The 13,520-nt window shown below is 40.5% G+C and overlaps 1 protein-coding gene across 1 annotated transcript; it reads left to right on the forward strand.

The window, feature by feature from the left end:
• The first annotated feature begins 3,040 nt into the window (after window positions 1–3,040).
• NOSIP (nitric oxide synthase interacting protein) lies at window positions 3,041–13,285 on the forward strand. The gene is made up of 9 exons (XM_070729290.1): window positions 3,041–3,483; window positions 4,343–4,453; window positions 5,238–5,343; window positions 6,325–6,406; window positions 8,571–8,712; window positions 9,767–9,873; window positions 11,772–11,959; window positions 12,075–12,183; window positions 13,093–13,285. Exons 2-9 carry the CDS (start codon window positions 4,384–4,386, stop codon window positions 13,162–13,164), a joined length of 876 nt encoding a protein of 291 aa, XP_070585391.1. The 5' UTR covers window positions 3,041–3,483; window positions 4,343–4,383; the 3' UTR covers window positions 13,165–13,285.
• The last annotated feature ends 235 nt before the right edge of the window (window positions 13,286–13,520 follow it).

Here is a 13,520-nt window from a genome sequence, read left to right on the forward strand (position 1 = left end):
CCCGTCAACTAAACAATGTTGTTTGGCGGGACCCAGGGGAAGAGCCTTCTCTGTGGCGGCCCCGGTCCTTTGGAACCAACTCCTCCCAGAGATTAGAATTGCCCCCACCCTCCTCGCCTTTCGTAAACTTCTTAAAACCCACCTCTGCTGTCAGGCATGGGGGAACTAAGATATTCTTTCCCCCTAGGCCTTTACAATTTACGCATGGTATGTCTGTATGTATGTTTGGTTTTTATAATAAGGTTTTTTTTAGTTATTTTAGTATTGGATTGGATTGTTACATGCTGTTTTTATCATTGTTAGCCGCTCCGAGTCTACGGAAAGGGGTGGCATACAAATCCAATAAATGAATGAATGAATGAATGAATGAATGAATGCAAGAGACAGGGAAATGTATCAGTTGGGAGGCACAATAATTGCCACATACTCAGATCATCTGGCCAATATCATTGCCAAAACAGAAGAAAGTGATGTAATCAAACAGTAGTTTGTTATATCAGCTTCATTTCCATCTGGTTTGGATACATGAGATAAACATCTTAAGACTCCCACAAAGAAGTCTTTCATCTTCATATATGCATGTTTCATGGGAAATAATATTAACTTTTTCAAAATTACTTCCATTTTGTAATTAAAATTTTCATTTTGGTGGGAAGGTCAACTCCTAGTTTTGACAAAGATACACAGTGCCCCCTAAAGGATCTGATAAACCAATTCATGCTATGAGGTGTGAATAGATGAACGTTAGCTTTTGTGTCCCTTTTCTGTCTAAAGGGAAATCAGATTGTGTTTTACAATTGCATGAAGTCTTTTGAAAGTGGCTTTAGTCTTTAGATGACTTTTGATTTGCTGGTTGGATCCAGAGCATTTTCTTGATTGGGCAAAGTAACAGATACTCTAGAGACCGGCTTTTGTCCTCACTCACCAGTCACCACCCTTTTGTAAAATCAATGTTCAGGAGAAACTCCTGTGTAAACAAAAAGGGCCATTGATTTTATAGTATTCTTTTAGGTAATAGTTATTTTCTCTCTATTTGTTTCCTCCCCCCCCCCCCCCAAAAAAAATCCTTTTTATACCCAAAGATCTGCCTTCATGCACTTTACAAGGGAATGTCATACTAAAATATTTCCTATGCTACTCCATTTCTTTCAGAATAGCTACAAGGTTTGTCCAGTTTTGTATTTCTCAGTTATTTAGAATGGTAGATCAAAAACATCAGACCTGGGCTCAGGGAGTTAGTTCTGGTAGAAGAACTTAATAATTGAGTAATTGGAATGATTAATCAATATTACTCCAATTGTAGAATGCTTTCTGCTAAAGTACACTTGGAATGTTTTCTGCCAGATTTTAAGATTCTCTCTCTCCGATTTGATAAGAGGTGGTGATTTCTGTAAGGTTTTTGGTGGACTGCAAATCCTGATAAAGAGAGCGGTACAGGTAGTTCTTAATTTACATTCATTTTGTGACCATTCAAAATTACAATAGTACTGAAAAAAGTGAGCTACGATTGTTTTTCACACTTACGACCACTGGAGCATCCCCATGGTCATGTGATCAAAATTCAGCTACTTAGCAACTGGCATATATTTATTATGTTTCAGTGTCAGAGGATCATATGATTTACCTTTTATGATGTTCTGACAAGCAAAGTCAATGGTGAACCCATATTCACTTAACAGTGTTACTAACAACTGCAATGACTTACTTAACATCTGTGGCAAGAAGGTCATACAATGGGGCAAAACTGACTTAAGAACTGTCTTGCTTAGCAATGGAAATTTTGGGCTCAATTGTGGTTGTAAATTGAGGAGTACCTGCATATCCCTGATATAGATAATAACACAATTGCATTTCCCACTTTTATTTTAAAGCACTTAGAAAAGACTGACAATGCAAGAATCACCTCCCCCCACCTGATTTCCTCCATATGCAAACTGCAAAATCCACAACTTTCAATTAGATTGGAGAAAGTGACTTGGAAATAGCAAGCTTAGGTAAATCAACCTTTTAAGAGATGGAAAGATTTAGTACATTCTAGTAGTTTAATACATAGTACATTCTGCATTATGTACATTATGAGTAGTTTAGAAAATAGTTTCCATCAGTCCTAGCCATCAGGACTGATCCTCAAAATATTTGTATTACAGAAGTTGCTAACTCTGCTCCAAGTATCTTTTGGAATAGAAGTATGAAATATACTCTTATAGCTAAGTAACTCCAACTATACTTCACCAGAAGAGCCCTTCACTCCTCCACTCAAAACAGAATACTCTACGAAACTAAACTCACTATCCTGGGTCTAGCTTAGAACTACGACGCCTAAAACATGATCTAAGTATTGCCCACAAGATCAGATGCTGCAACGTTCTACCTGTCAATGACTACTTCAGCTTCAATCGCAACAACATAAGAGCACACAACAGATTCAAACTTATTAACCACTCCAAACTTGACTGTAAAAAATATGACTTCAGCAATCAAGTTGTCGAAGCGTGGAACTCATTACCTGACTCAGTAGTGTCAACCCCTAATCCCCAACATTTTCCCCTTAGACTATCCACAATTGACTTCTCCAGGTTCCTAAGAGGTCAGTAAGGGGCATGCATAAGTGCACTAGTGTGCCTTCCATCCCCTGTCCCATTGTCTCTCCTTTATCTCCTTTATCTTTTCTTCCTTTCATATATCTTTTCTCCTATCCTTTTCTTTATATATATTACTACTTGTCTATTCTCTTCAATGTGTATTGTGTATTGGACAAAATAAATAAATAATAAATAATAAATAATAGCTGATCCACAGAAACAGCAATTGCAAAAATAGTCTCATAATTTTGGAGACATTTTAAGAGGAAAAATCTCTTTGTTGTCGTCCCCCCCCCCCCGCCCCCAGTCTCTCTCCCCACATCTGCAAAGAAAATTTGGTAAAAAGTACTTTGGGGCCTTAAAAAAAGAAAAAGCCACAACAGACAGAGACAAAAGCCACAGGTCTGAACGCTTCCTTAACGTCAGAAACCTTTAAGGCCCTCTTTCCCTTGTTCGCCGGACGCTTTATCTAATACACATCCGGGGGAGGGATACCTTTCTTTGGAGCCCTTCCGGGCTCATAGATTTCCGGCTTCCGGTTTTGGGGGGAAGAAAATTCCCAGGAGGGGCGAGCAGTCGTTTTCTTGAGCGTTTCTTAAACGGAAAGAAGAGCGGCAGAGAGAGAGAGAAAATTACGGTATAAGTGCCTAGAGAGGCCAGGAATGGTTGTTAAGGTGCCCAATCTTTCATCTGGCTCCTTTTGAGGTATTTTGATCTGCAACCCCAACCAGGCATCTGCCAAAAGTTTCACTTGCTGGCTGTCCTCCATTCGGTACAGCAGGTCGCTTTGGACTGCGGAAAAGGGAAGGCTGCTGTCGCTGTTCCTGTTGGCACCCGCAGCCGGAAGGTCCTCCCGAAAAAGAGTCAGAAAGAGAGGCTGGTGGTGGTCAAAGTGTGGCTTGTGAGTTGTTTGGCATCCTCTGCCTGACTAATTTGTGTCTTAGTGTCTTATATAACTTTTAAAGCTTTAAAGATCTTTAATCCGTAATATATACTTAGCCTATGTTAACCTATTTAATCATCCTATATATATGCTCTATTCCCTTTTTCTTTATTTTGTTTATTTTAATTGTTTGGGCTTATAAGCCACCCAACTCCCAAAGGACTCTCGGTGGCTCACCACCAAATACACATAAGAACATAAGAAGAGCCATGCTGAATCAGGCCAAAGCCCATCAAGGCCAACATTCTGTGTCACAGAATGACCCACCAATTGTACACGGGGATCTTGAGCCGAAAGAGAAGGCAAAACCCTCCCTTTCCCTTGAACCCCCAACAAATGGTACCCAAGGGAATCCTGCCTGTCTCAACCAACATAGGGAATCCTGCCTGTCTCAACCAACATAGAGGCAGCACTTGAACATCTGTTTCAATAACCACAGATACACTTGGCAGGTTTGAGGTCTACACATAAAATACAACAAAAAACTCACCTAAAACAATTCAAAACAATGTAAAACCAACAATTAGAAAACCATGCATGTCCTTAATGGACGGATCCCGATGGTATGCCATCTGATCAATGATCCCAAGCCTGCTGGAAAAGCCAGGTCTTTAAGGCTTTTCAAAAGGCCAGTAGGGTGGGGGTAGTCTGGATGTCAGGAGGTAGCTGGTTCCAAAGAGTCGGAGCAGCCACATTAATTCTCCATTTCTAACCATAAGGTTTATTTTAATCTGTTTCCCATGTAAAAGTATCAGTTTCTTTGTATCTGCCTTTGTATTTCATTAGCGAGTGTTAATTTGTAATATCTTCTTGTCAGAAAAGAGTTGGCTTTTCCCTGGATTGTCCATCTACATCAACATGACGCGGCATGGCAAGAATTGTACAGCGGGAGCTGTCTACACCTACCATGAAAAGAAAAAAGACACAGGTAAGGAGGCCACAGAGTAAAGTGTATATGCAGTGCTTCCTTAGTTGAGCGTTTGCCTGTCATTGCAATAATACAATTGCATGTGGAAATGCAAAGCAATTTTTCTTAGCCTGTTTCAGCTATGTGTGTTGAACAGCAATTTTCATTCTGTGCTGCTAGCATATCAATTGGCATGCTGGCTAGAGCTGGCAGGAAATCATATTGAGGTAAAGCAATCCACAGTGCCAGAGATTATGTGAAGAGGATGTCTTAAGTAGGATAGGAGAAATATATTGGTAAAATAAGAATAGTTAAAACATTTTCTTTCCATTTATTCAGTGGAAAGAAAAGGTTTTCATGAAGTCCCTAGATCTTGTTAACTGACATCCTCAAGGTGTAGTTTATATTGCTTTTATAGAAAAAAATTCAGAGGATTATCATAAGGTTTGGGAGTAATTTTCCCCCACTCCTCTGCTTGCTCAGACATAATATAGTGAAATAATGAAGGCCAGAACTGGAAGGCAGTTACCTTTGAGCTGTTTATGAGTAGCTGGTTATTGGAACACTTTCTAGGTTAGTTCAGAGTTTTGGTCACACCCCTAAAGTGTGATTAATATGCTTTAGTATTTAATTGAAACTCAGACTTAAACTAATTTACACTACAAGTTTTGGAACAACCTGAGCCTTCTTGGTAAACTCTATCACTCTATCAAACTTTATATTTTTCCAGTTCTAAGCAGCAATCCAGAGCAGCCATTTGAACAGATTTTTTTCAATACTGTTCTCTTCCCTCTGTTTTTTTCAGCTGCCTCTGGTTATGGGACACAGAACATCCGTTTGAGCAAAGATGCTGTCAAGGACTTTGACTGTTGTTGTCTCTCCCTGCAGCCTTGCAAAGACCCCGTTGTAACGTAATTATCAGTTGGGATCCATTCCAAAATATTTCAAAATCTTACGCTGAAGTTCTGCCCTGTTTGTCAACGTTGTCAAGAATGTAATCTCTAAAGACAAAAGATAATTGCCCGCCCAGTATCATTAATTTATTTGTTCCTTTGCTAGATGTGCCTGTTGATTAAAAAAAAAACCATGTAGAAGCCTTTTTAGTATGTAAGTACAGATAAAGTGATTGCACCTTTTCCCACTTGACAGTATTTTATTGTTTGCATGATACATTTAAAGCTGGCCCAAGCCTTGTTTTGAAAAGAAATTTGAGAGTGAAATAGATGCACTTTGCCTTTTAAATCATCCCAGGTATTAAAAAAAAAATACTACATTTTTATTTTTTACAAGGACAGGGGAGAGGGAAGAACCCACAAGAACCGACTTTTTCTCTTTTATGCCCTTCCTGCAAAATCTTAATTCTTTTGGTGCCATCCTTCTTCCTTTGTTTGGAAAATAATTACCTTCTGTTTCATGGAGGAATTGAGGTTAAAATTGAGGTTTCATCTCTCTCCTCCTTGACCCTGAAACTTGTGTTTCCTGAGCCACTTTTTTGAAGCCCATAAAGCTTCCTCTAATTGTAATGGCATGGTTTCTTGACAGTTTGTCACACAAGCTGAAACGTACCTCTAATATAGGCTTAGCATAATTAATTTTTTTTTAAAGAACCTGCCAACTTCCTGCCCCAAACTCAGAAAAACAAACTGTAGCCCTAACCATTTGCTTCTTCTCTGTTACTGTCTCAAAAGGTTTAAGGGTCATTCTGGACATTAAAAAAACATGCCCCATCTTGCCATTCAGTTACATATGTTATGACTTTTCAGATTTATCCTAGAATACAGGAGCCGATAACTGAATATGATTATGCTCTGAAATTCTCACTATAGTCAATAGGCATGGGGGCTTGAGTTATGGTGAGTTTACAAGTGATACTTATTGCTCCTCCTTTCCAGCCCTGATGGATACCTCTATGAAAAAGAAGCTATCCTGGAGTATATCCTACATCAGAAAAAGGAAATTGCCCGGCAAATGAAGGTATGCCAATACACAGAGCTACAAGAATGTGTTATAAAGAATTAAAATTGTCAATTTTAATAGATATATTGGAAGACAGTGCCTAAAAATGCTAGCAAATGAAAGAAGATGCAGAAAAGAAGTGAATCTTTTGTGAACATAAAATATCTATGCTATATAACATGAAAATTAATCCAGTAAACATGACTTAGCTAAGTGAGTTTGGTATGGTTTCTTTACTGGGTCTTCTGCATTTTTATAAGGACTTAAGATGATTCTTTATCTTTATAACAATTCACATTAATTATTTTAGTCTCCTTTTCATAGGCCTGATATTCAGTAGCATTTATCCAGATCAAAAGCCTTTATCCTCTGATTCACTGTAGGCTCCATTTGAAGCAGAAAGATGTCCAAAACCTCTGACAATCATTGTCTAATGGCCAGGAGGGGCTGATACCATCTGACCAATGAGGCTGCAACAGTCTGTTCAAAACTGTAGTGTAGGGTCTTCTGCCCAAGCACGGGGTTGGACTAGAAGACCTCAAAGGTCCCTTCCAACTCTGTTATTATTATTATTAAGAAAGGATATGGAAGTAGGTGTAGAAACAAGAAAGATTTTTAGTGGTCGTTCAGTTTTGATCTATAAACATCTCTGAGATATTTCTTCCAAAATAAATATATAAACATTTAAAACAATACATTTAGGATTTGACTGAAAACTGCAGATGAACTCCATAGCTGTGGCCATATTTGGTCCCTCTTGCTTTGGTCTCCCAGGCTAGAAAGCAGGAGTTCAAATTCCACCTTAGCCATGGAAACCAGCTCAATGATTTGGGCCAATAGCTCTCTCAGCCCATTTCTCCTCAGATGTGGTTGTTGTGGGGAAAAAATGATTAAAGTGTTCTGGATATTCTTGCTGCCTTGAGCTATTTATAAAAACAATACATGTGAGATACAAATACAGTGCTACCTCTACTTACGAACTTAATTTGTTCCGTGACCAGGTTCTTAAGTAGAAAAGTTTTTAAGAAGAAGCAATTTTTCCCATAGGAATCAATGTAAAAACAAATAATGCATGCAATTGGGGAGGGAGGGCGGAGGCCCTGTTTCCCCCTTGGAGATTCCGAGAGAGGCCCCACGGAGGCTTCTCCCCACCTTTTCTGGCCCTGTTTCCTCCCAGGAGATTCCTAGAGAGGCATCACAGAGGCTTCTCCACACCTTTTCTGGTCTGTTTCCTCCCAGGAGATTCAAAGAGAGGCCCCACAGAGGCTTCTCCCCGCCTTTTCCGGCCCTGTTTCCTCCCAGGAGATTCCTAGAGAGGCCCCACAGAGGCTTCTCCCTGCCTTTTCCGGTTACAGTTTTGGAGGCTCGGGTTTGTAAGTGGAAAAGGGTTCTTGAGAAGAGGCAAAAAAATCTTGAATACCGGTTTCTTATCTAGAAAAGTTCGTAAGTAGAGACATTCTTAGGTAGAAGTACCACTGTACATAAAATTCCTAGAAATGGAAGATAAATTTATGGAAGAGGGAGTTTCTTTAGTAAAAGTTGATACGGACCTTATTGGCCATCGATTCCTGACTTAAAAAGAGATTTAACTGTTAAAAGAGACATATCCTGTCTTTTGGTCAGTCTTGGATTTAGAGTATCAAAAATAAAAAGGAATTTGTATATTCGGTTGGTATATCTTCAAATCCCATTCTGGAAGCTATTCAAGGGAAAAAGAATGGCTCTTCTTTTTCCCTTTTCAGGTGATAATTCTTTCGCAAGACTACATCTCTACTAGAAGCCAAATTTTGGTTTATGTTTATGTCTCAGTTACTTGTCTGGGTATCTAGTATCTTAACTCCTTGGTAGCACTGTTATAAGGTTGTGATACTGGGATCCATCAAATGTATTTTACTCTGGTAGTGCCGCTGTTGGTTGGGCATTCCACATCTGCATCTAGTTTCTTCATCTAATTGCCATCAAGTTTTTCATTTTTTGCTCAAACTCTTCTCATTTAATTATAAAGCCAGCAGCATTTTTTAAAACTTTACTTTTGCTTTTAATGAGCACAGTTATCCCCACTGCATGTTTGCCCTACATCTCTTATATAGAACAGGAGCATTTGATTTTACAGTTGGCATGCTGAAAAGTAGAGCAGCAGTGACTGGTCCCTTAGTGAATGCCTCTTCTTTGGCATCTGCAGGCCTACGAAAAACAGAAGAATGAAAAGAAGGCAGAAATGGCAGAGTTGAGCAAGGCTGCCAAAGAGTCCCAGGTCAAGAGTTTCCTTGACAAAGAGCTGAGCATTGTGAGCAAACCCCTCAATCCCTTTGATCGTCAGTCAGGTAAATCAGGAATGCAAGCAATATCTAAGCAACTGGTGATGGAAGAGGGAAATATTATATTTGTCTTCTGTGTACAGGTATTACAAGAATGGATTCTTTCTACTGCCGTGCCTGGTCTGGTGTAAATGTAAAAGATGCTGCCAGACTTGATAAGAATTGCTCCCTTTCCCCCCATTCGGATGGTGCTTGCCTTGCAGAAGCAGACTGTTCATGAAGCTATTCATTTTTCTCTTGCCTTTTGGCAATGTCTGTAACTCATGGTGCATTGGCTTGAGCAACCTTAGAAAGCAGGGTTGTGGGGCATGGGGAGTACAGTCTCTTCTTACAAGGGTTGAATAAAAAATGAGGCTACAGATAAGCCTTGAGAGGGGCCATGTGTGTGTATGTGTGTGCAACATTTAATTGCAACAGTCAACAAATGATTAAGTGAGTTTGAAAGAAGAAGAGGGGTGAGTCGTCCTCTCCCCCAATTCGGACTGGATCACCTGAACCAGCAGTGACCTGCTGGTGATGTCATGATGGCGTCACAGATCTGGTTTGGTCGGTGCTGATCCATGGGTGTCCCCATCTATTTTTTGTTTCCCCCCCCTGAATTTTTTACTGTTTGGAAATTTTTTCCTCTGCTACTGCTTAAAAAAGAGCCCTCCTGCCCATCCCCAGGTTTATACATACCTTTATTCCTTTGCCCAAAGCACAGCTGATCAGCTCCTCAGCTGTGTTTCGGGCTGATTATAGCTACTGAGCATGTGCACGTCGCGATGTGAACCTATCCCTGAAGCACTAGCAGGATATTTGCTGCAACATGACGAATCTGGGCCTCACATCTTGTGAGCCACTCAGGAGGTTGTGAAGTTAAAGAGATAAATGTGGAGCTCTTTCATGACAGCTTTAAGAAGCTTATCCGTTGTTGGAAGAAATGTGTTTCAGATGTAAATTATGTGGAGAACTAAATACAAGTAGTAAAAGGGATGATTTCAAGGACTATTTTCTGGGTTTTTAAAATTAAAACATTATTGTCCCATATACAATAACTCTGTTCTTCTTTGCCTTGTAGGAGATCCTCAAGCTGGGTCCAGCAGTGGAGAAAAGGCCAAACAGCTACCAAGTTTTTGGATCCCTTCGCTGACGCCTGAAGCCAAGACCAAAGTTGTTCCAAAACCAGTGAGCTATTTTTGTCATTCTCAAGACCTTTCCGTTTGACTACATTACAAAGCTAAACCCGCTTAACTGCCATAATTTCTATAAAGAACAACAAAAACTCTTAAGGTTGAATTAATATGGTTCTTATTTTGTCATTCTTTTTCAAAATTCTCCTAATGCAGGGATGTCAAACTTGATTTCACTGAGGGCTGCATCAGGGCTGTGTTTGACCTCAGCAAGGGCTAGGGTGAGCATGACCAGCTCAATGGCACTCGGGGGAAACTGCGGCAGCCCCAGTGCTCTGCCAAAGAAAACAGGCTCCCGAGCTGTTTGTGATACCTTCCTCCCCCTGGCAGAGGCACCATGACGGACCAGATCTAAGCACCCCACAGGCCAGATCCAGCCTCCCTCCAGGTCTTGAGTTTGACACTCCTGTCCTAATACCTCCTGTTAGGATATGTACATCTTGCAGTTTGTGCACACCACAAAACAGAACCAGCTTAATTGCCATGTCTATAAAGAACCTTTAAATCTTGGGTTAATGTGGTGCTGTATTCACAAAGTTTTTGTGGAACTAAAAAAGTTAAGTTTTTTTAGTTTCAGAGTTCTAAGCAGGAAAACTCCTACATTTTATTTCATGCATTTACTTAATAGCTCTATTGGATCTAGAATTTTTCCTCCCCAGATCATAAGCCCTTCTGTTAGTCTTGTTTTTCCTTATTCATGGATGTTGGTTGAAAAGTATCAAAGGTTTATGCTGCCTTTTCCAAACTGGTGCAGTCCAGATCTGTTGAACCATAAATCCCATAACTAGTCGTAATAGTTGCTCACCTCTAATATTTTAAAATTTCCCCCCATGTTTAAATGATCTGGTTATATGAAGGAACTATTTTTAAAATATTTAATTTCCTTATTTGATGATTAAATATTATCTATTGGTTGGGGAAAATAATGTCAGGTTGCCTGGAAGATACTATTAAAATGTATTTATAATGTATGGTGTACAGTGATCCCTCGAGTTTCGCGATCTCGATCTTAGCGAAACGCTATATCGCGATTTAAAAAAAAAAATTAATTAAAAAAAAAACCATTTCCGGGTTTGGCTTCGGGAGTCAGCTGGGAAGCGGCGCGACTGTTTTAAAAGGTCGCAGCCGGCCTGGGGGGCTTCCCAGCACCCCCCCGAACCCCCAACCTGGGTCTTCCCGGCCGCCCACGCAAAGGGGAAACCCCGGCTCCTCGCTGATGCCCGCCGCTCGCCCGCCCGCCAGCAAGAGGGAAGACCCAGGGAAGGTTCCTTCGGCTGCCCAGCAGCTGATCTGCTCGGTAGCGCAGCAGCAGCGAGGAGCCGAATCGGGGTTTCCCCTTTGCGTGGGCGGCGGGGAACGCAAACTCCACCATCTACGCATGCGCGGCCATAGAAAAAAGGGCGCGCATGCGCAGATGGTGTTTTTACTTCCGCAACCCTACATCGCGAAAAATCGATTATCGCGAGGGGTCTTGGAACGGAACCCTCGCGATAATAGAGGGATCACTGTATTATTATTATTTTAAAAATGCATTTTCTGAGCCGCTCAGAATTGAACACCTGGGGTGAGGTGTGAGTTAGCCCTGCATTCTAACCTCTCTGTCACCATGGCTTAAAAACAGGTTTAGAATACAGGTTTCTATATTCCAATCTAACCTATGTGTGTGGTGGTGCATATCTTTGGGTAGTGTTTCACTCCTGGTGACTGCCTGGAGAAATCTCTGCAGTTTTCTTAGCGGGATTTCAGAAATGGTTTACCACTGCCTCCTTTTCAAGGATGAGAGTGTGGCCCAGCTTGACATTGTGCCTAAGATAGGACTAGAAACCCCAGCCACCACTTTCTAGGGTCATTTTATCTAATCCCAGTTTATCTTATTCATGTCATTTCTTCTAGGACAAGTGCGTGTACTGCCCCATGAGTAGGAAACCACTGAAGCTGAAAGACTTGATCCCAGTGCACTTCACCCCTGTAGATGCTAATGTGGATCGCGTTGGGCTAATCAACCGGCAGGACCGCTATGTGTGTGCTGTCACACGAGATATGCTTGGAAACTCTGTCCCTTGTGCTGTGCTCCGTCCATCGTGAGTAATGAGAGGGGGCTTTTCTGAGAGGGAAGGTTGCATACGAGATGGAATCTCTAATTGGATCCAAGCATGGGAATCTGTCTGACAAGGTTCTTTCTTTTTCCCTCCCAAGAGGCTCAGTTGTGACTCTGGAATGTGTCGAAAAACTTATCAAGAAGGATATGGTTGATCCAATGAATGGAGAGAAGTTGACTGACAGAGACATCATAGTTTTACAACGGGTGAGATTGCACATTAATGCACATGTCCTGTGGCTTCCAGAATAGGCAATTTTAATAGTACAATTCCAATACATTTGAAGGGTGGAAAGAGAGTTGGTCTGAAATCAATCTTAGCATCTTTGTGCTGAAGTTTTATTGAAGTTCCTCGATAAGATGGCTTTCCTTTAGCCTTCTAAGCCAGGGGTCCCCAACCTTGGCAACTTTTAAGACTTGTAGACTTCAACTCCCAGAATTCCTCATCCAGCTTTGAAGTTGGTGTTGAAGTCCACAAATCTTAATGTTGCCACGGTTGGGGATCCCTATTCTAAGCAAGGGCTACTTTCTTTAAAAAAAAAAAAAAAAGAAAAAGATAACCATCATGTATCTCTCCAGCTATGCTTTGAAATAATTTCTGTATTGTGCGATATATTGGAAACATTCTACTGCTTCAAAGATCTGTACAGATACGAATAGAAATAATTTATCTGGGATTATATGGATTGTGAATGTTACCCTTGGGCACCTACAGACGTTTGTGGTTTAGCATGTTGTAGAAAACTATTAGCATATTTTATAAAGCATTTCATGTACACTATGATATGGCAGGTTTTAAAATAGCAAGTCTCACAATCTCATTAGTTTTTTTGTTAACCCAGGTTTAGAGCAAAGTATGATATGAAAATTAGAGAATAGGGAACTACATACTGACTCCAAATGCTTCTGAATATTTGCAGAGAATTTCCTCCTCTCAGGGCAATCACATGCCCCAAGATTAGCTGTCAATCAAAGCAGTTTGGGCTTCAGTTGTAATGTTGCCCAGGCCAAGCACTGAGCAGAACTTAAACTCCGTTACCATCAAGGACAGGATAAGGGTGGGCCTTCATTTCATCATGCCAGTCCTCTTTCCTTACGAGTTTTCTCTTTTTCCAGGGTGGCACAGGATTTGCAGGGTCAGGCGTGGAGCTGGAAGCCAAGAAATCTCGGCCTGTGATGCAAGCTTAATATATTCGGACGGGGGAAAAAAGGATGATTCTCCATCTGATGCTGGCTGGCATCTGCTAGCTAAAAAGAGCTAATATTGCATAGAAACCAAATAAATAAATAAAAATTGCATATAAAGAAACACAAAGTATCCTGTAATTTGAAAGCCAGACTTTCTTAAAAGTTTTTAACAGAAAGAACTGTTAATTTGGGAAATGTGTAATCAAGAGCTTCTTTTTAAGACTCATAATTTCATTGACAAGTTTTTCTATCTTGGAAAAGAAAATAGAGGGTGCAATTCATATAAGCAAAGATCATCTAAATTGATACCATTAAAAAAAGTGACATACTCTTCTATTGGATCAACTTTTTTTGCC

The sequence above is a fragment of the Erythrolamprus reginae genome, chromosome Z (genome assembly GCF_031021105.1).
Source record: "Erythrolamprus reginae isolate rEryReg1 chromosome Z, rEryReg1.hap1, whole genome shotgun sequence".
Lineage (NCBI taxonomy): Eukaryota > Metazoa > Chordata > Lepidosauria > Squamata > Dipsadidae > Erythrolamprus > Erythrolamprus reginae.

Bases quoted from the DNA above. Each gene is read 5' to 3' on its own strand.
- NOSIP (XM_070729290.1), top strand. From the start codon at position 4,384: ATGACGCGGCATGGCAAGAATTGTACAGCGGGAGCTGTCTACACCTAC. The intron at 5,344-6,324 runs GTAATTATCAGT...CCTCCTTTCCAG, and splicing joins TGCAAAGACCCCGTTGTAAC to CCCTGATGGATACCTCTATG. The intron at 8,713-9,766 runs GTAAATCAGGAA...TTTGCCTTGTAG, and splicing joins TCCCTTTGATCGTCAGTCAG to GAGATCCTCAAGCTGGGTCC.